Source organism: Erinaceus europaeus, chromosome 2 (genome assembly GCF_950295315.1).
Source record: "Erinaceus europaeus chromosome 2, mEriEur2.1, whole genome shotgun sequence".
In the NCBI taxonomy this organism is placed as follows: Eukaryota; Metazoa; Chordata; class Mammalia; order Eulipotyphla; family Erinaceidae; genus Erinaceus; species Erinaceus europaeus.
The window spans coordinates 117067240-117094190 of NC_080163.1; the positions used below are offsets into that span (position 1 = coordinate 117067240).

At 41.1% G+C, this 26951-nt stretch overlaps 1 protein-coding gene and 1 pseudogene across 2 annotated transcripts in view; one reads left to right on the forward strand and one right to left on the reverse strand.

Annotated features, from left to right (window-relative positions):
* Positions 1–726: 726 nt before the first annotated feature.
* LOC103121195 (palmitoyltransferase ZDHHC6-like) lies at positions 727–2125 on the forward strand (annotated as a pseudogene).
* Positions 2126–5101: 2976 nt separating this feature from the next.
* ERICH1 (glutamate rich 1) overlaps positions 5102–26951 on the reverse strand; it is a 54407-nt gene continuing 32557 nt past the window's right edge. The window contains exons 4-6 of one of the 2 annotated variants that reach the window (XM_016191659.2): positions 22638–23156; positions 15093–15287; positions 5102–7952 (exon numbers count right to left, since the gene is read on the reverse strand). In XM_016191659.2, coding sequence (XP_016047145.2) covers positions 7882–7952; positions 15093–15287; positions 22638–23156 — 785 coding nt within the window. In that variant the 3' untranslated portion in view covers positions 5102–7881. Of the gene's footprint in view, positions 7953–15092; positions 15288–21094; positions 21278–22637; positions 23157–26951 lie in introns of those variants that run through there. The other variant, XR_009548225.1, reaches the window with a different exon arrangement.

Sequence of the window (26951 nt, forward strand, 5' to 3'; positions counted from 1 at the left end):
AGGTCAGAAGTCAGAATGGAGGAACCAGAGGTGGATGTAACCTAGGAGCTGCTTCACCAGCAAGACTTTGCAGAAATGAGGTAGAAAGTGTAGTGGAAAAGGAGCTGAATTCTGGTTTTTTTTTTTATATATAAATATTTAGGAAGCTGGGGAGAAATAAATAAGAAAAGAAAAACATTGGGGAGAGTGGTGGCCAGGGCACTGGCGGGGAGACCAGTAGGAGGTGGAAGGTCCTTTACTCCTGTGGCAAACAGCGGGGATCTGTCTTGCTTACTGGAGTGAGGTGCCCGGGATTGAGCTATCCAAGGAGGAGAAAACCTGTTCGGGGTGAGCACAGGATACTCTGGAAATTCCATGGCTGAGAAGAGGGCACCAGGGACCAGTCTGAGATTGGGCTTCAAGCCAAGACCTGGATTCTCCTAGTTAACATGGAAGAGCTATCTGTGAGGGTGTAAAAGTGAAAATGGCATCATTGGCATTAACATCCTGTGACTGCAACTTGAAGGTATGACAGTTAAAGAACACACATGGACTTGGGGCACATGACACTGTGTGCACAGAAAAAGGAAATCTATAATTCTTTTTTTTTTAAAAAGGAAAATCTCCTGCGGTATCAAGATGGGCACATTCTGCTCAATTATCAAGTTTGAAAATCTCCAGGAATTAAAGAGACTCTGTCACTGGGGTCCCATTATAGCCCTTAGTGTGACAGCAAAATGTTCTACAATGGCCATGATTAACTCTGTGTATGGTATTGGTCCCTCCATTTGACTGGAGGAAGTGTGAATTTCATCATGCTGATAAATTGGACTATCATGATCCTTTATAATTAATTGAACACCATGATTGTGGGTCCTGGCTTTGTTCCTCTGGGGGTGGAAAGCAGAAAATCCTCAGGATAGTATGAATCTGTAATACTGTAAAGTCTACCTAGCAAACAATCACATCACTGCAGAAAGTGTAACAGATGTGTGATGAAGATGGACAATCACTGTCCTTGGATCAACAACTGCTGTGGTTACTAAAATCATGCTTCTTCACATTATTTCTCCTTTTAACACCCTTGGGTCATATTCATGCTGCCTTCATTTCTGTTATGACTGTATACACAGTTTTATAATTAGCTCTCCTTTGGGTGGAACATGGTAAAGACTGATATGAGTGCAGTCCAGAGAGACCCTTTTCTAATTATTCCATTTGGATTTGTTGAATTTGCTGCTACCTTGTTTGTCTTGGGATTAGCTTTTGAAACAACCATAGCTGTTGAGATGTTTTTTTATTCAGATAAAAATAATTCTCAGAAACAAACCCTCTATTGAATCATGGGTTGAAGAGAAGGCTAAAGATCAAATTCAGTACTACCAAATAATCTTTATTTTTCCTTATGATATGGGGAGTAGATAGAAGAATTTTAAACAGATATTTATATGGTCAGGGATCCCAGAAGGAGATGGACGGGAGTGGCCAATAAAAGAAGGCTGTCGGGGGTTGAGTGGTACTGCAGCAGGTTAAGCGCATGTGGTACAAAGTGCAAGAACCAGAGTAAGGATCCTGGTTCGAGCCCCTGCTCCCCACTTGCAGAGGAGTTGCTTTACAGGCGGTGAAGCTGGTCTACAGGTGTCTTTCTCTCCCCCTCTGTCTTCCTCATCTCTCTCCATTTCTCTCTGTCCTATCCAAAAACAACAACATCAATAACAATATCTACAACAATAAAAAACAACAATGGCAACAAAAGGGGGAAAAAAGCAAAATTTAAAAAAAAAGGCTGTCACCAGTATAGCTTAACAATACAACAGTTGTAACAAAAAGCTGGTAAGACATTCAGAAGTGTTCACTATAAAGTTGTAGGTTATACTGCTGCCTGCTATATTTTGAATAAAGGGACCAAAACCTTCTTCACAAACCCATGCACTGAAGAGCCATGGATAAGGCTACACAAATGGGAGTTCATTTTAGCCACAAGAGGGTTAAGGTACTGGCTGTATAGAGACAAAATTCTTGAAGATTCCTTTATAAAAAGAACTACAAGAATAAGAGGATGATTTCCTAGAAACTGTGTAGAAAAGTGTGCCTGTAATGCTGAGATCAAGCCCCAGAGGATGAGAAGAAAAATAGCCACTGCTAAGAGTAAAAGAGAAAATTATTCTTTGTCTACTCTATTACTTGAAAATTATACATATTACTAAAGAATTATGTTATGATCCTGCTCTGGTTAAGGTATTCTTTTCCTCAAAGATGCCCTTGTGCCATGACCTAAATATTTTTATTACCATTATGGAGAAGGTATTCTGCATATGCTTTTGAATTCCTTCCCCACTTTGCCACCTCATCTCCCGCCACCAGAAGGAAGCAATACTACACCCCAGTAAATCAGCTGCGTTTTCCTTAGGATTTTTATGCACTGCACACTGTGGACATCACCTGCAGATATAAATCCCCCTCTGTCAGGAGCATCTGCATGTAATGCATTTATCTCTACCCCCCCACTGATATCCCTTATGTAATATTCTAGATACTATAGGATTTAATGTCAGATTCAAGATGAGCTAATATTTTGTTATCTGTCTTTTAATAATACCATTTTTTTCAAATCAAATAAAGAATAATGAGTGTTCTATATAAATCATGTAAAAAAAAAAAAAGAAAAAAACCATCTTGGAAGTTAAACCAGAATACAGAAATTAAAAAAGTCAAGTAACATACTAGAAGAGAAAGTAGAGGTTGTCAAGAGAAAATGACTCTGTGCCAGAGAGACCAGTTTTCAGAGCCTGAGAGGATACTAGAGCCCTGAATGATGAATAAAATTGCCCATCTATTTGGTCCACTGACAAAGGGCTTTGGGAAATCAGAGCTCTAAAGACTCAGAGGGAAAAGCAGACTACATGCAAAGAAGAAACTGAGGCTGGTGCTTCTATAATGCTCTGGATATTGGGAAAGAATCAGAACACTGGGAAGATTTTTTTTTTATTTATAAAAAGGAAATATTGACAAAACCATAGGATAAGAGGGGTACAACTCCACACAATTCTTACCACCAGAACTCTGTATCCCATCCCCTCCCGATAGCTTTCCTATTCTTTAACCCTCTAGGAGTATGGACCACCAAGGTCATTGTGGGATGCAGAAAGTGGAAGGTCTGGCTTCTGTAATTGCTTCCCCACTGAACATGGGCATTGACAGGTCAATCCATACTCCCAGCCTGCCTCCGAATCTTCAGTCTAGCCAATGACCAAGGATGTTTAGGGTGGAGTAAATCATTTTCGGACATCCAGTGACTTTGAACTGAAGAAGTCACCTGAGAGGCAAACTGAGGGGTGGTATAGAGTGGGTGTCACAGATTGGTGCCTAACTCCTCTAGGATAATTCCAGTACTAAGGAAGATGTGTGTATATGGGGGGTGGGGAGTGGGGGGGCAGCCCTAGCAAGGCTATATGGAAGGGGGATGGTGTGGGGGGGAATCCTGGACTGGTGCTGAGCTCCCTCTACAATGTTCCCAGCTCTCGTAAGATAGGGGCTATGTACAGAGCCCAGTCCTGACTGTGGTCTGGAGGTCTGTCCCTAGGAGAAAGGCATTTAGGGCAGGTAGGGAACAAGTTACAGATGGGCACATCACTGAAGGAGCAACTGAGCAGCCTCTTCATCCATCTCAGGCTCAGAAAACAAACTGGGCTGGACTCAGTTCCACAGAGAACATGTCCTCCATGACAATGACAATCCTGGGAGAAGTGTTCCTGCGTATCAGTCAACACTGAAGGTGAGGAATGAGACTTCCTCCAATGCCCCCCCCCCGGGGGGGGGAAGAAGGTCCAGGAGCAGTGGTGCTGATCCTTTCCAAAGACAAAGGTGCTATGAGCACAGATCTGTGAGACTTGGGGTGGGTTTCTGGGTGGCACTAGCTGTGCTGGTGAGGGTGGGCATTTTGGAGTTTTCTTTGTCAGATAAGGAGGTGTTATGGCAGAGAAGTCCACTCAAATGTATGCCTGGGAAACCTCTGGGTACCACTGCCCTCTCAATGACAGGGACCAGCAGGTGCAGATCAACCTCAGTGTTCATGGAAGGCTAGCCTGCTTGGATCTCTGTACAGAGAGAAGGTACTGGGATGGGATATCATTGCCAGATCTGCCACTGCCTCTTGGTGTCAAAGAGTGAGTTAAATCTAACCAGAGAGAAAGCCTACTGTTTTCTGTGTGTAGTGGGCTTGGGAGTAGGGCTGAGGTGTTGGTATGCATGAGACCCCTTCTGTTTCATTTGGTTTAAATCCCCCCTGCTTAACACTATTCTATTTATATAACCGCTGTTAACAAGCACCTCCCTCCAGGGCATTGGTTCAATCCCCACTGTTTCATGATATGTTTTTGCTCCACCCGTCGAAAATGACACTGAGGTGGGAAGTTTTGAGTCATGAGACTGTATAGTTTTGCTAAAAATTAAAGGAAGAGTATAGATACAGTGGGAGCAAGGGAAAAGAACAAGGTGACCTACTGGAAGGACACACTTATTAGTTGGCAGGAGCTAGAGTTCTGGGCCCTCCCTCCACTTGGCAGAAAGAATAAAATGAAGAAAAGTGAAGAGTGTCTAAAGGGCATGTGGAATATCACAAAATGTACCAGTGTGTGTATTCTGGGAGTCCTAGGAGAGGGGAGAGAGGAGAGAGAGAGAGACAGCGAAAGAGAGAGAGAGAGAGGGAGAGGACATGAGATAATGGAGACATTATCATCAAATGGCTAAAACTCAAAAGACAAAGAGAGAAATTGTGATCAGAGAGAAGAGGCTCCTTGTGAACAAGGATCCTCAGTAAGACAGACTGCTGGTCTCAGAAGCCACAGGCAGTTGTCCCACATCAAAATGCTAGAAGAAAATCTTTGTCAAATATAAATGCTACATGTGACAGAACTTTCTGTCCATTAAGAATAAAGGCAATATAAGACATTTTCAGACAAACAAAAGCTAAGGGAGTTTGTTATCAGAACTGTCCAATGAGAAATGCTAAGGGGAGCTCCTCAGACTGAGATCGAAGGACACTAGACAGCAACTCAAAGCCACAAGAAAAAAAAAATGAGAACATGGTAAAGGTCAGCACACAAGTAAACATCACTTCAAACAATATTGACAGTTTCTCTATGTCTCACATGTTCAAATGCATAGAACAATAATTATACATCTGTGGTAATGGGTATATAATATGTTAATATAAGACAATATAAAGGAAAATGTTGAAAATAAGTCGATATTACTCAAATTATGTTGTAAGCATGATACATTCATTATAATCCTCAAGGTAACCACTAAGAAAATAGTCATGAAGTATTCAGAAAAACAAATCAAAATGGTATACAAAAAAAGACTTAAAAGGAAGAAAAAGGCAGAAATGGAGAGATTGAGGAATAAAATGCATATAAGACATACAAAAGTAAATTCTTCTTTATTGTTAAGTCATATTAAATGTAAATAGGTTAAACTATCCTACTACAAGGCAGATTGTCAGATTGAAACATGTTTAAAAGCCCTGGATTCACCTATGTGCTGTCCAGAGGAGACTGCTTTCAGTTATTCCCAACTGCAGGAGGAAAGTAGAGAAACAGTCCTGTGGGGTTCTCTCTCTCTGCCTCCAGGATTATTGCTAGGGCTCAGTGCTTGTATTGCAAATCCACTGCCCCTGGAGGCAATCTTGTTGTTGTTGTTATTGTTGCTGTTATTGTTGGATAGGACAGAGAGAGATTGAGAATGGAGGGTAAGGCAGAAAAGGGGAGAGGAAGAGAGACACCTGCAGACCTGCTTCACTACTTGTGAAGCAAGCCCCTGCAGATGGGAAGCTGGGGGCTCAAACTGGGATCCTTGTGCCAGTACTTGTGCATCACACTATGTGTGCTTAATGTGGTGTGCTACTGCCCAGTCCCCCAGTTTTTCCATGTTATTGGATAGGATGGAGAGAAATTAAGCGGGGGGGGGGGGGGGAGATAGGGAGAATGACAGACACCTTGTGTTCCCCTTGCAGATGTGTGTGTGTGTGTGTGGGGGGTTTGTCTCTCTTTCTCTCTCTACTTTTCTCTATCTATTAAAGAAAAGGGGAAAATGGCTGCCAGGGTCAGCAGTGCAGGCATGATACCCCAGAGATAATCCTGGCAGCAAAATAAATACACTTTGAAAGTTCAAGAATAGAAAAAGATATTCTATACAAATAATAACCAAAGAGAACTGTGTGACAGTGCTGTTGTTAAAGAGAGAAGCTATGCTACTGCTTTTCAAGAAGCAAAAATGAAAAAAAAATTTACAAGAAACAAAGCACATTATAGACTAGTACAAGACACAACACAAGAAGATATAACAATTATAAACATATATGCATTTAATTATAATAGAGTCCCTAAAATATGTAATAGAAGAAAACAGAACTGAAGGGTGAAATAAACAGTCCTATAGTTGAGTACACCACTTTCAGTAATGAATAGAAACACTGCTTATATAATCAAGCAATAAATAGAGCACTTGAATAACACAGAGGTCAACTGGCATTTAGTAACATATACAGAATATTCCACAATAGTAATATACAGATTATTCTCAGGAACATGTGGAATATTCTGCAGTATGACCATAGTTGACCTACAAAGAAAATCTTAATAAATTCTAAATGATTGAAATCTTACATGCTATCTTTTGAGCTTACTGGAATGGAAGTAGAAATCAACAGAAATCAACTGAAAGAAAAAAAATATGTAAAAATTATATAATACACTTAATTCATGGATCAAAGATGAAACTGTACAAAAAAATTAGAAACACAATGATGAATGTATTTTCATTGAAAACAAAATCTAAAACTGCCTGGGATGCAGCAAAAAACAGTGTTCAGAGGGTAATTTAAAGCTATAAGTCACATACAGTGAAAAAGAAGTATCTTAAATGAATAATTTAACTGTAAACCTTAGAGAACCAGAAGAAAGAGTAAATCAAATACCAAACTAGCAGAGGGGAGGGAATCGTAAACACGAGGTTACAAAAATAAAATAGAGAACAGAAAACAATAGAGAAAAATCAACAAAGCCAAAAAATGATTTTTTGAAAAGCTAATTGACAGACCTGTGGCTACCCAGATAGCTCAGGAAAACAAGAGATATATCAGATGACTAGAATCAGATATGAAAGAAGGAGCACTACCACCACATTACAGAAGTAAAAAGGATTTTGAGAGAATATTATGAAAAGTTGTATACTAAAAACATTGGCTAATGTATATGAAAAGGACAAATTCCTAGAAACATATTATCAACTATGACTGAATTAGGAAACTATAGTATATCTGAACAGATAAAAAAACTGTTGTGAGATTGAATTAGTAATAAAAACCTTTCCAATAAGAAGAGTACAGGACCAGATAATTTCACTGGTTAATTCTACCATACATTTAAAGAATGAACACTCTCAATCTCTTGCAAAAAAGTTAGTGTAAAGAATACCTCCAAACTTATCCTATGAGACCAGCATTATCCTGATACCAAAAACCAGATAGAGAGAACACAATAAAGAAAATTACAGACCAATAGTGGCATATGAACAATAGATGTACAAATCCTTATTAAACTAACAAGTAGCACATAACCAAGTGGGATTTATTCCCACAATGCAAGAATAGTTCAACAAATAAAAAAACCATGTCATGTATTGAACAACAACCAAAAAAATACACATCTCAATTGATGAATACTTTAGACAAAATTCAACATCCTTGAATGATAAAAAGACATTTAATAAAATAGGATAATAAAATATAAATTATAATTTGCTATGTAGGAATTGAGTCTTAGACTATTTTAGATTTGTCTTTTATATTTATTTTCTTGTTAAATATTAGTTCTTCTTAAATAGATGTAGTGATTTTATTCATTGTTTTTTCTCAGGAAGGACATGTGTGATCCAGTAACTAAAGAAAGCTGAGATTACTCTGGCATGATCTGGAAAGCAAAAACAAGACAAAAGGAAAAAGTTATTATTAGCCTTTGCATCCACAGCCCTGAAGTACTCTAATAAGATACAATGCCTATGCAAAAATGATGCTGACTATGATATAGCACACTTGGGAATTACACATTATAACATCCAAAAATGAATCGTATGTGCATTGAAATGAAATGGAAATAAAAGTTTACACTAATAACAGTCAAATTCTAAGTGTAGAGCATACACAGTGTAGATAGATTATAAACAAGCTCCAGGAAGGCTATTTCTGACTGGAACAGCCCAAAGCAAACTACTATGAGGAGTTGCATGGATTATCCCTGCCTGCCCTCTGACAATTTCATGTGGAATCACAGCGGTAAATAGACATTCTTCTCAGACATAGTGCTTTGTAACCTGTAAAGACACTTGCTCAAGGTTGCTGCATAAGACAGAGTAGACTTCTTGCTGCTAACAGACCAATGCCCAAGAACAGGTCCAGCAACCCTGAAACTGGAGGGAAGCTGGTTCTGCTGCTGCCCAGTGGTGTACTCCAAACCAGCTCAGACCTGGGAACCCTGGACTAGAGACTGGGACTAGAGGGAGAAGCCTCTGCCTATTGCCAGCTACAGAGGGGAACCCAGGGCCGACGTCCTTCCCAAGTTTATTCTGCAGCCTCAGTGTAGGTATGGCCTAGAGGCAAACATGTGATTTGCAATGCAGGACTGAATGCACACGCAGAAATCCCGGCAGAGAAGGGCAGAAACCTCAAAGTTGCAGCACCAGGACCAGTATGGCTACCGTCAATAAATGGTCACTGTTGTTTGTGATAACATATATATTCTGTGAATGTGGCAGCTGCCAGTTTAATGAGCACCAATTATCCTAATGCTGTAAACACACACACACTAAATCCATGAAAAAACTGCCTATATCCTCATCAAATAAAACATCTACAAATTAAGGAACAATAATTACTGAGCCAGCAAAGACAGGATGCATAGTGGAGAAAATACTCTAGTCCAACTTCAAATTGCTATTATTTCCATACATATCCTATAGAGATATCAAAGTTATCAAGTTAACTTCATGAGCTAGTTCTATGAAAAAAAAAAAACAATTTCAATAATCTAATAGCTGAAACCTACATTAGACCTATCCAATATTTAAAACAAAGCATCTTTAGTCATATATATGTATTTTGCAAGACTGCTTGGATAGAAAAATTTTAAATGAATATCTTACATACACTAAAATGAAACTTGTTTTTAATGAAAAATGTTTCATGCATACATTTTATTATATTTTTGCTAATGGATTTTTTAAAAGTTTTTTACTTATAAAAAGGAAACATTGACTAAGACATAGGATAAGAGGGGTACAAATCCAAACCCACCACCAGAACTCCGTATCCCACCCCCTCCCCTGATAGCTTTCCTATTCTTTAACCCTCTGGGAGTATGGACCCAAGGGCATTGTGGGATGCAGAAAGTGGAAGGTCTGGCTTCTGTAATTGCTTCCTCACTGAACACGAGCATTGACTTTTTAAAGCACAGACTGAGTCTTTTTAATACATAGGCTGAGTCTTTGATATGCTGACTCTCTTAAAAGCTTAGACCAGGGAGAACAGAAGCAACTGGTGGCATAGCTATATACAAATAACGTCAAAGGACATATAAATTATGGTGATGTTGTGTATGATACAACAAATCCTAACAAAGGAATATTTCAAAGTTAACCCAATTGCCAAATAATATGATTATAGCAATAACTATCTATTATCTTCTTTTTATTTATTTATTTATTTTATATTTATGTATTTATTCCCTTTTGTTGCCCTTGTTGTTTTATTGTTGTAGTTATTATTGTTACTGATATTTTTGTGGGATAGGACAGAGAGAAATAGAGAGAGGAGGGGAAGACAGAGGGGGAGAGAAAGAAAGACCTGCTTTACTGTCTGTGAAGTGACTCCCCTGCAAGTGGGGAGTCGGGGGCTTGAACCGGGATCCTTATGCCGGTCCTTGCACCTTGGCACCACTTGCGCTTAACCTGCTGCGCTACCACTCGACTCCCCTACTGTCTTCTTAAACCCTAAGGCAGCAGGAACCTCCTGCTTCCTCTATAGAGCCTATATTTTCCTCCAGTCCTGGAACCTCTAGGGTGGGGCTCACTTTCCTGCATGCTTCTCTCAATTCATACCAAATGATACTGCATCCGCCAATCCCAACCTAATCAATGCAACAAGTACCACCTCAGCATGCTTCACTTCAGACTGTGTCCAGAGACGTCAGGCATGGAATGTCAACCCTTCAGCCTCATTACTCTGGTGAGACCTTTCCTTTCATAGGATCCTCTAACTCCATTCCAGGTAGTTCACTTCCTAACAAAGTCTCAAAACCTAGATATAGACCAGGTCCCCTGAGATAGGGCATATGTTGCCATGTATCTATAAATTAGGGCAAAATATATACCTGAAAGCAAAAGTACACAATAGTCCACAGTGAGTTAGTATGTTCCTAATGAAATAGTGTCTATTTAGACTTAGAGACCCTCCTCACCTACTTCCTCTCACTCACTCCAAAGCTAACCTTATCAAACCAAGGACTGCAAAAGCCGAATAAGGGCAAGAGACTGGCATACTTTACGATGACTCTTTAGTCACTATCAGGCCACCCCATCAGCTGGGGCCCTAATCGGGGAATCCTGAGATTCCCAAACAGACATGATGGGCCTAGACCTCAAATAAATACCTCTCTTCACTGTTATCGGTCATTTCTATCAGGAATAACACAATAGACCCCTTTGTGGGTCCCCATAGGACCATGCCCTCAACTTGGATCAACAATGGTAGAGAATGTTCCATCCTCTGAAGGGAAGATGGACAACATACTCTATGCTACAGCTGAGGAGGATGGGTCCTGATATTGGGGCAGCTTGGAACGTTCCTACTCATGACCACAGAATGTGAGATCAGATCTACAGGGATGCAGAGGTCACATAGGCTCCTAAACTGAATATGGGCCCCAGATCAGATTACATCAAATCAATGGGGTTTACAATCAACAATATTTATACCCCTTTTCCATATTAAGGAGCTACTCTCTTCCCTGACCCAGCTTTCTGGTCCTTTACCAGCCATGACATCATCTCCCCAAACAATAACTTGGATCCACTTGCGTATCAGATTTCAGGGGAAAAAAGAAAAAGAAAAAAGACTAATATACCTACAGGCCCTTTGGAATATAACTAAAATATGCCTACTAGCTATCTACAAAATGGAACCCCCCCACCTCTAACTCTTCATCTGCACTATTCCAGCCTTTAGGTCCATGATTGGTCAACAATTTGTTTGGCTTTGTATGTTAACTCTTTTCAACCACCAGGATCCAGGTTTTATTTAGTTCTATCAACTTCTTAAAGTAAATGCACTTGCTGATGAATTTGTTCATGTTATAAGAACCTGCGAGAAGCATTCTACTAAATCACAAATCACTAAGAAGATTAAGAAGATTTCATTGGAGATTTTCTTTTTAATTAATTATTTTTTTTTGTCTCCAGAGTTAATGCTAGGGCTCAATGCTGGAAGCATGAATTCACTGGTCGTGGTGGCCATTCCCTGCTAGTGAAGTGACATCCCCTGCCCCCGCAGGTGGGGAACAAGGGGCTTGACCCAGGAACCTTACATGGGTCCTTACACTTCATACCATGTGTGCTTAACCTGTGCGCCATTGCTTAACCCTCTGGAGATTTTCAAATCGGGACATGAGACAGTCTTCATTGTGAGGGCTCACCAACATTTAAAATTTTAGATAATTTAGTCTCATTTCTGATAAAAGCCTATTCATTTAATAAAACTTACTTTTCTGCAGCTTAAGATATTTTTTTTAATTGAAATCTAAATGTGTTAATGAATGTAGTAGGCCTATCAACTGACATGAAACCCAGAAACTAACTGGGAAGAGAATAGGTTGCCGGTTTCCTTGAACAAAGTCTCTCCCCTCCCAACACTACTAGCAGCCCAGTAAACTGCTGCTACTTTGGCTTAGAAAGAAGGCCTGGAGCAACCCATGAGGTTGTGTTTCAGGCAGAACACTGAACTTGCAAGCATGAGGTCCTGTGTTTGATCCCAGGTACTGCATATTAAATAATGGTGCTCTTGCTTATGAAATAAGTCTTTTTAAAAGTATTTAAGATACATAAATAAAAGCCGGAGCCCTTCCCCCAACTTGCCTCTGGCAACATTCAATTTTCATTCTGATTCTACTAATAAAGCCTCTGTCCTCAACCAGTCCCACACTATTGTATAGGGATAAAGATAACCCCTTGTGGCCTTTTCCATCCTATTCCTGGAGGCCCAACACACACCTTAGATTGTCCCTGCCCCTACCAGGCTTTCCTGCTGCCTAAGTTACTATATGGTTCTTCCAGGGGGTCAGGTCTCTTACATCCAATGTGTCACACACAAATCCTAGCATTTGCTCCATGACTTTTAAGCATCTGCCCACCCTTCCTGATCTGGTTATGGTAAACTCTCACCAGGATGTGCTAGGACCCCTGCTGCTTCTGACTCCCCACTGCCATTCCACCTGGTTCCCACACCTAAACAACTTGCTGTAACTTCCACTTGTCTCAGAAAAGAGCTCAAATCACCAGGTTCTCCCCGCCACAGGCACACACGCAGCTCCTGGTTTAGGACAGTGCAGGCTCCTGTCAAGGGTGGTGCCTGCACTTGGCTGCACAAAGACATTCCTGGCTGTCTTTTCCATTGACAGGTGGAGAACATGGGACATGCATCCTTTTCTTATTTATCTCACTGATGTCCTGTCTCCACAGTGGGACACCAAAGGGCACAGTTTCCGTCTGCTCTCACTAAAGTCCCATAAGCAAGCATGTCTGCACATGTGGCTGTATGAGCAGGGTCTCCTTTGAGACACACTGAGGAGCACCTGGGAGCATCTCCAGCTGCCACTCAGGGTCTCTCAATATCAGAATCAAAGCTCTCATTAACCCGCCACTCACTACTAATTATGCCTATTGTTATAGCTTGTTACTAACATCACTTGCTGTCTCCTTTGCAAGTGTTAAGTCTTGGCTCTTCAGCTACACTCTGAGGTTTTTGAGGATGGAAACTATGCATTACAGTTATTTTGAGATTTCCTGAAAGTAATCTGTAGAGTTGTTCTCATTCATTCATTCTGGCTTAGGAGTGGAGTTCTACACAGTGGTGTGTGGGTAAAGAGCTCTACAAAAGCCCCTGATTTTCTTTTCTTTCTTTCTTTTTTTTTTAGTTTTAATTTATTTATTTTCCCTTTTTTGCCCTTGTTGTTTTTTATTTTTGTTGTAGTTATTGTTGTTGTTGTTATTGATGTTGTCGGATAGGACAGAGAGGAAATGGAGAGAGGAGGGGAAGATAGAGAGGGGGAGAAAGACACCTGCAGACCTGCTTCACCGCCTGTGAAGTGACTCCCCTGCAGGTGGGGAGCCGGGGGCTCAGACCGGGATCCTTACTCCCGTCCTTGTGCTTTGCGTCACGTGTGCTTAACCCACTGCGCTACCGCCCGACTCCTCAAGCCCCTGATTTTCTAATACTCTTGAGTTTACATATTTTTGTGCTATAATATTCCCATCACTGTCCAATCTAAGCTGCCAACATCAAGTTACCACCCATGGCCTTGGTTAGACATGAGCAGAGAAGTCCTAGCCCTCCACATTGAATGGACATAGAATGGACACCAATAAGGGTAAGTCAAAGAAAAATCTTCAGAGGAACTCAGTATCTTTCTTTCTTTTTAAAAAAAGTTTAATATTATCTTTATTTTTTTTTATTTATAAAAAGGAATCATTACAAAACCATAGGATAAGAGGGGTACAACTCGATACAATTCCCACCAACAGAACTCTGTATCCCATCCCCTCCCCTGATAGCTTTCCTATTCTTTAACCCTCTGGGAGTATGGACCCAAGGTCATTGTGGGATGCAGAAAGTGGAAGGTCTGGCGTCTGTAATTGCTTCCCCGCTGAACATGGGCATTGACAGGTAGATCCATACTCCCAGCCTGCCTCTCTCTTTCCCTAGTGGGGCAGGGCTCTGGGGAATCGGAGCTCCAGGACACATTGGTGGAGTTGTCTATCAATTATCTTTATTTATTTATTGGATAGAGACAGTCAGATATCAAGAGGGAAGGGAAGGATAGAGAGGGTGAAAGACACCTGCAACACTGCTTTACCAGTTGTGAAGGTTTCTCTCTGCAGGTAGGGACTGGGGGCTCGAGCCTGGGTCCTTGCACATTGTAACGTGCACTCAACCAGGTGCACCACCACCTGGCCCCCAAGAACTCAAGTTTCTTTTTTTAAATATTTATTTATTTATTTTCCCTTATGTTGCCCTTATTGTTTTTTATTGTTGTAGTTATTATTGCTATTGTTGTTGTCATCGTTGTTGGATAGGACAGAGAGAAATGGAGAGAGGAGGGGAAGACAGGGGAAGAGAAAGATAGACACCTGCAGACCTGCTTCACCGCTTCTGAAGTGACTCCCCTGCGGGTCCTTGCGCTTCACACCATGTGCGCTTAACCCTCTGCACTACCACTCAATTCCCAGAACTCAGCTTTCTAACTGGAAGGGTACAGTGGCTTACCAGAATGTTTGGAAGACAAAAATTTACCTTCTGTCAATTGAGAAGAGGAGAAGGGAAGGGATCAATGTATTATTTTCTTTCTTTCTCTTTCTTTTTTTCCTTCCTTCCTTCCTTCCTCCTTCCCTCCCTCCCTCCCTTCCTTCCTTCTTTACCAGAGCATTGCTCAGTTCTGGTTTTATGGAATCAAACATGGGACTTTGGAGCCTCAGGCATGAGAGCCTCTTTGCATAACTATTATGCTATCTACCCCCAGGATCAATGTGTTCTTATTTAAAGTCAGAAGAATTTGGCCCTAAGCTCACTTGTTTACAACACAGGACTGCATGTACATTTCTATGTGTGCTGTGCCAATGTTTTTGCAGCAGGCAAAGAGGCGAACACCCTGCCCTGTACTTTCTCCTTCAGTCCTATTAGCAGTTTATCTTTTCTGATCCCTTTCTGGGAGGCATGGAAGCTTTTCAGAGGCAAAACCAGACAAAAACATCTTGAGAGGCACCAGTAATAAACTGTACATACATACCAGGCGGCATCACACAGTGGTCTGGGAACATCTCCAGGGCTTTCTGCAACCTCTCAGTGTCCTGGAGAAGCAATAGTGTTCTCATGTGATCCAGAATGAGCACGTCTGAGGGTGACATGCTGTGGGTTTCAAGATGTTTGAATAGCTCTTCAGCGGTTTCCATGAGGACAGCTATGTCTGAAGTCTCTGAAACACCTAGACAAAGTCAGGAGCATTTAGAGATGTTTTTTTTATTCCTATTTTCACATGCTGAAGATGAGCCATCCATTTCTATAGGGGATATGCTGTCTAGCATTTAAAATACACACACACACAAACCCTACCAGAAGAGACAATCAAATAGAACTTAGAAAACTATTAATGGCCCTTACCAAAGGACAATGGAAACCTAGCCTCTGCTCCTGCATCTGATCTTGTTAAAAGTCTTTTAATGGCAAAATGCAATCACAGGATACACAGGGGAGAGACTAGGCTTCCAAACAGAGTCACGTATCTTCCTGACAGAGAAATAGTTCCATGAGGTGACTAGATCCACAGTTCCACAGCTTCACTGAAAGGCAGACCCTATGGGTGGTCTTTTCCCTTTCGTAACCACTTTTAGCAGTTTGAATAGAATGTGTAGTAATCCTGAAGTTCACTGAACCTTTAGAATCTGTGATTTACAGCCTTTATCAATAGTGGAGAGAGCCCTCACATTACCTCCTCAACTCCCTGTGTGGCTTCTCCCCAGCTTCCCCTGGGTTCTGTGTCTCTAGCTCTTCTATAGTTCCCACCCTTTCTCCTGTCTGATAATATTGCTCTCCCACCCACTGGGATATTTCTTTTGCTCTTGTTCCTCACCGTCCTGCCTTTTACTTCAACATTTTTTCCTGTTGTTGTTTGTTTTTTGGATGAGTAGGAAACAAGGCAGAGGTCTTGGCTAATGCTTTCCTCTAGAGAGGCTTCCCTTTGCCTCTGCTCAGCAGAGACACAGGGTGTCAACCTGACCTGGCCTACACAGTGAGCTGCACTTATATCAAAATGTCACCTGCCAAGTCAACCCTTGTATAGAGTGTGTGGAAGTCTGATTTGCCCGCTGGAAGTCTGGCTATTTTAGTTCCTGGCAGTGCTGTCAGCCCTTGCCACACAGGACAATCCACAAAGGGCTTTCTCAACCTGATTTCCATCTGCAGGGATTTGGCATGACCTCCCATCTCTGATACTCAGGTATTTAGATACAGATTTAGATTATTATACAAAGTCAGGGGGTATAGCTCAGGGGTAGAGCATTTTGACTATAGATTATTTATTATACAAAGTATTCCTGAGTGGTAGTAAACAGGACTTATATATGAGAGGTTCAGGGCTCGATCTTGAGAACCACCAATAGCCAAAGATAAGTAGTGTACTGATTTAAAAAAATTAAATATTTTTAAATATTTTATTATTTTTTTATTTATTGGATAGACAGAAACTGAGAGGGAAGGGAAAGAAAAGAGACGGAGAGAGAATAAGAGAGAGACCTAAAGCCCTGCTTTACTGTTTATGCAGCTTCCCCCATTCAGGGGACAAGGGACTTGAACCCAGATCCTTATGCACAGTAATGTATGCACTCAACCACTACCCACCCAGCCCCTTGCAAATTTTTTTTTTTTAAATTTCTTTATGGAGGGAGTAATTAATAGTTTATAGTCAACAGTAAAATATTGTAAGTAGGGCACCAAAGTAAAAACCCAGTGGTGAGGGGTAGACATGTAGCTTCCTGGGCCAGTGGGGGATGGGAGTGGGCGGGAGGGATGGGTCACAGCCCTTTGGTGGTGGGAATGGTGTTTATGTACACTCCTAGCAAAATGTAGACATATAAATCAGTAGTTAATTAATATGAGAGGGGGAAAATCAATTGTATGTCTCAAAGTTTCTCAAAAGACAAACTGAATCTTTTTAATATATAGGCTGTGTATTTGATATGCGGACTCTCTCAAAAGCCTAGACCAAGTAGATTAGAAGCATCCAATAGCACAGCTATATACAAGATACTGGGTACTGTACAGCAAACCATAACAAAGGGACTTTTCAAAGTTAACCCAATTAACAAATAAAGTGATGATAATATTAACTATCGATTTTCTTTTTGAACCCTAAGACAGCAGGAACCTCACATCTTTACTATAGAGCCCCTACTTCCCCCAGTCCTGGAACCCTTGGATAGGGCCCACTTTCCTGTATGCATCTCCCAATCTGAACCAAATAATATTGCATCCGCCGATCACAACCTAACCAAAGCAACGATTGCCACCTCAATATGCTTCACCTCAGACTGTATCCAGAGACTTCACGTGTGGAATGACAACCCTTCAACTTCATTACTTGGGTGAGACCTTTCCTTTTATAGTACACTCTAATTTCATCTCAGGTAGTTCACTTTCTAACAAAGTCCCATAATCTAGATATACACCAGTTTCTGTGAGAGAGAGCTTATGTGCACACGTATCCATAAACTACTGCAAAATATATACCTGAAAGCAGAAGTACACTAGAGTTTGCAGTGAGTACCTCCCTAACACTTCCTCTCCACTATTCCAAGCTTGGGATCCATGATTGCTCAACAAATTGTTTGGCCTCATATGTTAACTCTCTTTTCAATCACCAGGTTCCAGATGCCACCTGGATGCTGGCTAGGCTTCCCTGGATTGAAGACCCCACCAATGTGTCCTGGAGCTCTGCTTCCCCAGAGACACACCTTACTAGGGAAAGAGAGAGGCAGACTGGGAGTATGGACCGACCAGTCAACGCCCATGTTCAGCGGGGAAGCAATTACAGAAGCCAGACCTTCTACCTTCTGCAACCCTCAACGACCCTGGGTCCATGCTCCCAGAGGGCTAGAGAATGGGAAAGCTATCATGGGAGGGGGGGGATTATGGGGATTGGGTGGTGGGAATTGTGTGGAGTTGTACCCCTTCTACCTTATGTTTTTGTTCACTAATCCTTTCTTAAATAAAAAATTAAAAAAAATTCTTTATGGAGGGAGTAATTAATAGTTTATAGTCAACAGTAAAATACAGTAGTTTGTACATGTGTAACATTTCTCAGTTTTCCACATAACAATTCAACCCACTCTAGGTCCTCCTCTGCCATCCTATTCCAGAACTTGAACCTTGGAATCATGGTAAGAATATTCTGACACTTTATACTCCTTTTATTAAAAATGGTGTCTTTGGTAGACTTCTGGCCAAGATGGTGGCAGACTAGCAGGTTTGCTTTTCTTTTGCTATCACTACTACAACAAAAAACTACATCATATAATAAAGAAAGAAAGAAAGAAAGGCAGGAAGGAAAGAAAGAAGAAAGGAAGAGAGAAAGAGAGAAAGAAAGAAAAGGAAAGCCCAGAATAGGGGCAGTGAGGACAGAGAGACTTTCATATCAAAAAGTAAAGATCCAGAGCCAGGTGGTGAGTAGCACAACTGGTAATGCACACAAGTTACAATGCATGGAGATCCAGGTTCAAGCCCCCAGTTCCTACCTGCAGGAGAGCTTCACAAGCAATAAAACAGGCTGTGAGACTTACATTCTCTATCTCCTCCCTTCTCTCACCATGTTTCTTCTCCATCATAATAAAATAAAATAAATACAATATTAAACAAACAAACAAACAAACACAAAGGTAAAGACCCTCTCACTGCTTAGTTACACCACTTGGCCAGGTTCCTGCCACTGGCAATCATTTGCCCTGCTGGGGAATCGCTGTCTCTACCTGCCTGGCCTGGCAGGCTGTTGCTGCAGGTCACCCAGCCAGACCTCTGCCACTTTTGTGATGCCTACCCATCTCCGTTTAGTCACACAGCCAGCATGCTAGGTTCCTGCCACTGCCACCAACACGGCTGCCCGCTATAGGTTGGCCCCTGCTGCTTTCATGGCCCAGCTACCTCCTCCGCTGCTGCATGCTCAGTCCACTTCAATTCTGAGTCTGCGATGTTAAAATAGCAGTGGAGAATAAAGAAAGAGGGGAATAAAAGCTATAAACCACATGGAGATTGCAGACTGTTGAAAGCAACCACTGTGGAACTCAGTATCTATAGCAATAGGACCCTGGAGATGGAGCCACAGAGAAACAAACACCCAATGTTGCACAGATGCACAGACAGCCAGTTTATAATACACCTGTAACTTCAAACTTCTGGTTTGGCAGAAGCTTGGCAAAATACCTTCAGCCAGGCACTTGTGACTACGCATCCTTGGTCACTGCCCAGACCTGCTCAAACACAGACTGCTGGCCCTGGTATTCATAGAGAATCAAATGATGGGAAAAGAGAGGAAAGCATCTCCAATAATGGACCAAGACAACAACTTGAAACAAACCAAATAAACCCAATTTAGTGCTATATAGACCTTCTAAGGAAGAATTCAAAACTATGGTCTTAAGGATGCTCACTGGATTGAAAGAACTACAGAGAAAGATCGCAACAAATTCAGAGATATGTGAGGGGTATTATAAAAAAAAAAAAAGTTATGACAAAGGTCAGAGGAATGACAAGTACAGTGACTGAGCAGAGGGGAGTACCTGTAAGACAGATACTAAAGGTCAAAGTAGAGAGCAGTAAGATAAAGTATAGAAAGCCACCACCACCTCTCCCTGCCCACTCCCCCTCGCAACACAAAGAAAAATGCACTAAAATAAGTGAAAACAATATAAGAGAATTATGTGGCAACATAGCAGACAACAACAACAAAACAACAACAACCTCATTCCTTTGTGCAGAACCCAGATTCTAGCCTGTCCCCCAGCACACTGAACGAAGCTTTGGTGCTGTGGTTTCTTCCTCTCTCTATGCCTGTCTCTACCAGAAAAAGTCAGTCCAGAGCAGTGAAAATCTCAAGATGACTACAAAATAAATGAATAAATAAATAAGAACAATATTCACAACATAGGATTACAAGAAGAAAAATTCATATCTGAAGAAATACAAAAAAATTCCTCCCAATTGAAAAAAACAAAACAGACTCTCCCCACCCTCTAATCCATGAAGCTCTAAGAACTTGAAGAAAAATGAATCCAAACCTATGTTCAACAAGGCAGACAATTAAAATGGCAAAGACTAAACATAAACAGAGAATTCAGAAGACTGCTGGAGAAAATCAGAGCTATCTATAAGGGTAGTCCCTTAAGACTATGAACTGATTTCTTTATTGAAACTCTGAAAGGCTAGGAGGACTGGTAGAATGTCCCAGAGTTTTAGATGAAAAGCCTTCTACCTGAGAATTCTGTTTCCCTGCTAGATTATCAATCAGATAGAGAGACAGAGAAATTTTCAGAGAAGCAACAGTTAAAGGAATTCGTTACCACTAAACCAGACCTATAATAAACACTAAAGGGACTCATATAAAATGAAAATGTAGAATGACCTCACCTTTACCCATGGGATAAACAAACTAAGCAAGGAAAATAAGCAAGATGCAAGGAAGACCATGAACTCAAACTGAAGAACTAATGTTAACAAAAGGGATTAGTGAGCACTGTGTGTATGTATGTGTCTCTATGTGTATGTGTGTGGGGGGGGGGGTTGAATAAACCTTAGTGGAGGAATAATTGGTACTTTGGTGGGGTAATGCATTTTGAGGAGGTGAGTAATTATATTTCTAAAATATCTATAGGCTTGCAAACTAAGGTTAATTCAAAAGCAAATAAAAACTATCATAAAAAAAGGCATTTTGGGGAACAGGTGGTGGAACACTCAGGTAAGTGGACACTTTAACATGAGCAAGCCTCTGTTCCCACCTGCAGGGGGAAAGCTTCATTAGCAGTGAAGTAGTGTTGTAGGTCTCTCTCTTTTTTGCCTTCCTCTCAATTTCTCTTTGTCTTTTCAAATAAAAGAAAAATGGGTGCTGGGAGCAGTGGATTTATCATGCAGGCACTAATCCCCAGTGATAACCCTGGTGGCAATAAAAATAAATAAATAAAATACACACATACATACAAACATACATAAATAAGGCATTTTTCTTCCTTGTTGAAATCAATTCCTTACCTTCCAATTATTACATAGCAGACATGTCTGTCTTATTCAGAAGAATACTGTCAAGTGTCTTGCTGGAATTGGATATAATGAGTCTTCCTACTCCCTGAACCTCCTAGCAATGCCATCAAACTAGGAAGATGGCTTTACTTGCCCTTCTTGGTGTTGGTCTTACTTTTTCCTTTGGCCTCAAATCTTAGAAAAGTAAAACACAAATGTGAAATTATTATCCCTGAAAATAAACTTTTCATGTGTGAACGCCAATATAAGGACAAATGATTGCTCAAAGATGATTATTGAGAAATCTTTACTTAGTCAGTAATTATTTCTGGAAAAGTAACATAAGTCCTGAAGGAAAGAGGTACTTTTAAATTCTCTGGTTAGGTGGTGAAAATTAACAACAGTTCTTTAAGATCTCTGACCTGGGGGGCCAGGCAGTGGTGCACAGGGTTAAGCGCACACAGTACAAAGCACAAGGATGAACGTAAGGATCCAGTTTGAGCCCAAGGCATCCCACTTGCAGGGGGTGGAGGTTACTTTACAAGTGGTGAAGCAGGTCTGCAGGTGTCTACTTTCTTTCTCCCTTTCTATCTTCCTCATCCCTCTCAACTTCTCTCTGTCTTATCCAAAAAAATAGAAAAATGGCCACAGGAGCAGTGCCAGGCACCAAGCCCCAGCAATAACCCTGGAAGCAAACAAAACAAAAAACTCTGACCTGGAATTGTCTTTCCATTAGAAATACAGAATAGCAGGGGGTTGGGCGGTGGTGCAGCAGGTTAAGCGCATGTGGTACAAAGCTCAAGGACCTGCATAAGGATCCCAGTTCGAGCCCGCGGCTCCCCACCTGCAGAGGAGTCGCTTCACAGGAGGTGAAGCAGGTCTGCAGGTGTCTTTCTTTCTTTCTTTCTTCTTTTAAAAATATTTATTTATTTATTTATTTATTCCCTTTTGTTGCCCTTGTTTTATTGTTGTAGTTGTTGACGTCGTCGTTGTTGGATAGGACAGAAAGAAATGAAGAGAGGAGGGGAAGACAGAGTAGGGGAGAGAAAGAAAGACACCTGCAAACCTGCTTCACTGCTTGTGAAGCGACTCCCCTGCAGGTGGGGAGCCGGGGGATCCTTACGCCGGTCCTTATGCTTTGCACCACCTGCGCTTAACTCGCTGTGCTACCGCCCAACTCCCAGGTGTCTGTCTTCCTCTCTCCCTTTCTCTCTGTCCTATCCAACAAAGAACAACATCAACAATAACAATAATAATAACCACAACAAGGCTAACAAAAGGGGAAAAAATGGCTTCCAGGAGCAATGGATTCATGGTGCAAGCACTGAGCCCCAGCAATAACCCTGGAGGCAATAAATAGACATAAAAAAATATACAGCATACTCTAAGTCTAAGTCAGTCCAGACATGAGGAGAACTTCCTTCACATCTAGTGATTTTTAATACTGAATGTTGTCATATGTTAATAGTTAAACATCTAAATATTTTAATATATTTGCTTATTTTTCCATATAGTAGGAAGCCACTATTCAAAAGAAAAGGACTGTAAAACATACCATCATAAAAATACATTTCTTGTGTTGACTTCAGAAAATTTAGGATCCCATCTGCCTTTTCATTGGTTCTGTGGTCTTCTTTCTCCTGGGTGTCTGTATGTTCTTCCTCCTCAGGGTCAGTCTCCTGTTCCTCCTGGAGGGCTGTCCCCCGTTCCTCCTGTGTGCTGCCTGTAGGACCTTCCTCCTCTGGGTCTGTCACCCCTTCCTCTCCATCAGTATCTCCCTGCTCACTGCCACCCTCCTCTGGCTGGTACAGGAAGTTGACACCAGACGCTGTTTTTGTTAGTAAACCGGCTGCCTTCTTCCTTTTAAGTTGCTGTTTCTTTTTCAGTTTCCTTTTTTTATTTTTGCTCATGATGGAACCATCTGTGTGCCGTGGCTGTGATTTTTCTTGTAAAAGATTCTGCTGTTTCTCTAATTCTGCTTCTTCTGCATGAACATTACTGGGATTTTTAAACTTTTGCTTTGATTTGTGCTTTCTAATTCTTCTTCTCTTTGGCTGATCATCAGGATTCTTGTCTATAAAATAAAACACAAAGTACAAAAACTTTTGGTTATAATGAAACTACAACAAAGAGATTAGGCTAGGAAATTCTGCATTAGGATTTTTCTAGTTTAGTACAAATGGAGTTAAGAAGTCCTGTCCCAGAGTGGCCTAGCAGGGACCCTGGAATTCACACATAATACCAACTAACAACACATATGTTCCTCAGTAAGAGCCCATCCTCACAGGTGTGACATCACAACAGCTGATCCACTCTGAAGGATGAAAGAGCTGTTGCTATTTGATTAAGAGTAAAGTCTTATTCCTTTGGAATAAGGAAAAATGAATTTATATGCTTAATTTCTTTCTTCCTTTAAAGAGTTGTGAGTAAGAGAGAACCAAAGATAATGATGACTCGCCTATTTGGTCTATAGCAGGGCACTTTCTGAGATGAAAATGAAGCCTGGGTCCTGGATGCAGCCACAGGCAAATGAATTAAAGTTATTGGTAGGGTGCTGGGGCCAGTGAATGGCCACTGTGGGACACAGTGGTTCCAGTTATCACTGCCAGCAAGACTGGATTTCACAGGAGCAAGGGTATCATCTGACAGAAAGACATACATGAGAAAGTCAAGCTGTGAAGATCACATCATGTTTAACCTAGGAGGTGCATACCCCTAAGAACACAGTCTATACCATGGCTTGTTTACACCATGATACCAGAATCCATATTCTCACTGTCAACTGTAGTTCTCTCTTTTAAATATTTTATTTATTTATGAGAAAGATAGGAGGAGAGAGAGAAAAAAAACCAGACATCACTCTGGTGCATGTGCAGGCAGGGACTGAACTCAGGACCTCATGCTTGAGGTTCTAATGCCTTATCACTGCGCCACCTCCTGGACCACAGTTGTAGTTCTCTTTAGGTGATGTGAGAGTAGATTGATTCCCCCCCCCCACACTGTACTCATAATTTCCAACTGTAAGGCATTGAGCAGAAACTATATTTCTAGTGAGGAAAATTTATTTCAACCTTGATGAAACTGTGACATCTCAAAACATATGGGATGTTACTAAATTGGGATGCCACCAAATTCCACCTAAAGGAAAAGTTATAGCCATATATATATATATATATATATATATATATATATACATATATATATGTGTATATATATATATATATATATATATATATATACTCATGTATGTATATATCACAGGAAACTAAGAAAAATAGAACAAGTTAAGTTCAATGAAAATAGAGAGAAAAAAATAGATGAACAGAAACAATACACAGAGAGAAATCCATGAACATTGAGAAGTTTGAAGAGAGAGAATGAAGGAATTCCAGAAAGATTGGCTAAGAGGAGAGAGGAGCATAAATAACCTGCACCAGGAATAAATTGTATTTAGTTTGTATGTTGTAGGTACTGAAAAGCTAGTTAAAAGTCACTGTGAACAACTCTAGGCAAATAAATCAGATAAATTGTACATAATGCAAGATTATGAGAAAAAGCACAGCTCTCCAAAGTTGACACATAAAGAAACAGACAGTCTTAATAGTCCTGTACTCAAAACTTTGTAAGAAATAATAAAAATAATCCCACAAAAGGACTTCATGTCTAGGCAGGTTTATGGGACCTCTAGCAAATATTTAAGGGAAAAGTACAGCCTCACTCACAACTGCCTCTTGAGGAATATAGTACAATACTATGAAGTACCAAACACCCCACCACAGGAATCCCCAGATTATAACAGTGAGAGATAGAATTCACATGTGACTTTGCTGTGCAGCCTTGGAGAGTAGGAAAGCTGACCTTAGAGCAGAGGACAGTGGAGTGGACATTAGAGGGTGGAGTGGGGTAGGGTAGGGAGGATCTCTCATCAAAGAAGTCACCGCATGTGGTGCCACAGTTTCCCCCAGTGCATGGCATCTAAACTGGCTGACACCTAAGTGCACAGCACTGCAAGTGCTCAGCATACGCTCACTGGGGCACATGTGAGTCAAGAGCTGGCTGACTTGTGTAGAACTAGCAGTGACTTTGCCAAGACTCAGGACATCCATCTCCATGGAGGTCCAGACACCTATCCTTATGGAACAAAGGACGCAACTCTCCTTGACTACCTATCTAGTTACAGTTACACATTTGGGACTCTCCCACGTCCCCGCCCCCCAATTCTGCCAGCAGGTTCCAGTAGACATTAAAGAGAACCTAATTAACAGACTAGCTCTGTAGCAGTCCCTGTTCCATATGGGATTCCTGAGTGTCAAATTTCCACCTGGGTTCATTCTGAGGTCAAGGACACACAGGAGGAGGAGTAAAGGGCATGGCTGAATAAAGACCCTCCCCTCAGCCCACTTCCCTGTCATAGAGAACCACTGAGCCCCAGAAACAATTTTGACATTGGATGTCATTCCTTTTTATTTTTTAAGGTCTCTGTCCCACCCCCTACCCCCCCCAAAAAACATGATCTTTTACAATGTACATACAGATTTCCTGTGATTTCTCTACCTACCACTTCGTACCAGGCCACTTTAACTTTTTTTTTTTTTATCTTTATTTATTTATTGGATAGAGACAGCTAGAAAATTGAGAGGGAGGGAGGAGACAGAAAGGGAAAAAGAGACACCTGCAATGCTGCTTCACCACTTGCAAAGCATTTCCTCTGCAGGTTGGGACTGGGGGCTTGAACCCAGGTCTTTGTGCACTGTAACATTTGTACTCAACCAGGTGCACCACCACCCAACCCCTTGTCCCAGGCCACTTTTTCAGTTTATAGGAACCTCCATGAGTCACTACAAATGTGCAGTTCCAGGCCTAGAACCATTAGAGTTCGTGGTCTTAAAAGTTATAGAAAAAATGTATTAGGGAACCAGAGGCTGATTCTATCATTTGAGAGGCACAGAAAGTTTAAAAGTTGCCATCCCTAAAACATACCTTTCAGACAGGCTAATTTTAAAAATAATCACAATTTGTCAAAATTCTCTCAGCTACTATTTGGCACCTACATTCTGATGAACTGCTGTAGTAGAAATAGATGCCAAAAATAGCCAGTTGGATGAGATTTGTTCCAATTCTCTCAACCGTGTGTTAAAATAAGCTATTTTCAAGGGAAGTAGGGGTTTTATTCTAGATTCAAAGCTAAGGCTACAAATTGCATGTGGTAATTGTCTTTCAACTCTCAATGTCCCCTAGGTGACAAAAGAAAAAAAAAAGAGCTTTAGCATGCTAATCTAAACCATATGTATAGAAATCAATTGTTAAAATATAGAAGAGGCGATGCTTCAAATTATTTGAATTGTCTATTGTTTTCCTTAAGTTCAGGGCAAATTTTTATAATAGCACATGTGATAATACACAGTAAGACAAAATGTATCTCCTGGGAGAGGTCTCAGTGACAGGGTCAGTCTCTGTCTCTGGAACTGCCAGGGGTTCTGAGATTGACATGGGGGCAGGTGGGTAAATGGACTAGGACACCTGAATGGAGCCTAGGTATCTTCAGCAGGGAGAGTCCAGGTGCAGCAGGTTTTTGCTTGGCTTTGAAGACAAAAGAAGATCTAGTGGATTAAGGCGCAGGAAGTGGTCAGATACTCTGCACAGAGCTGTCTGGAGGGCAGGGGCATAGGCCAAATGCTGAACAGAGGGAGGTCAGAGTCCTCCAGAACTTTTAAAATTGATACTCTCTGCAACTGTTCCTGAATATTCAGAGCAGTAATTTCCAAAGAGCAAAGGAGAAATGGCAGAGAAGAGAAACAGCAGAGTTCGTTCTCAGCTCGGCTTCAGTTCCAAGACAGAACTCAGCTTTTGATTCTAAATAACATCGACA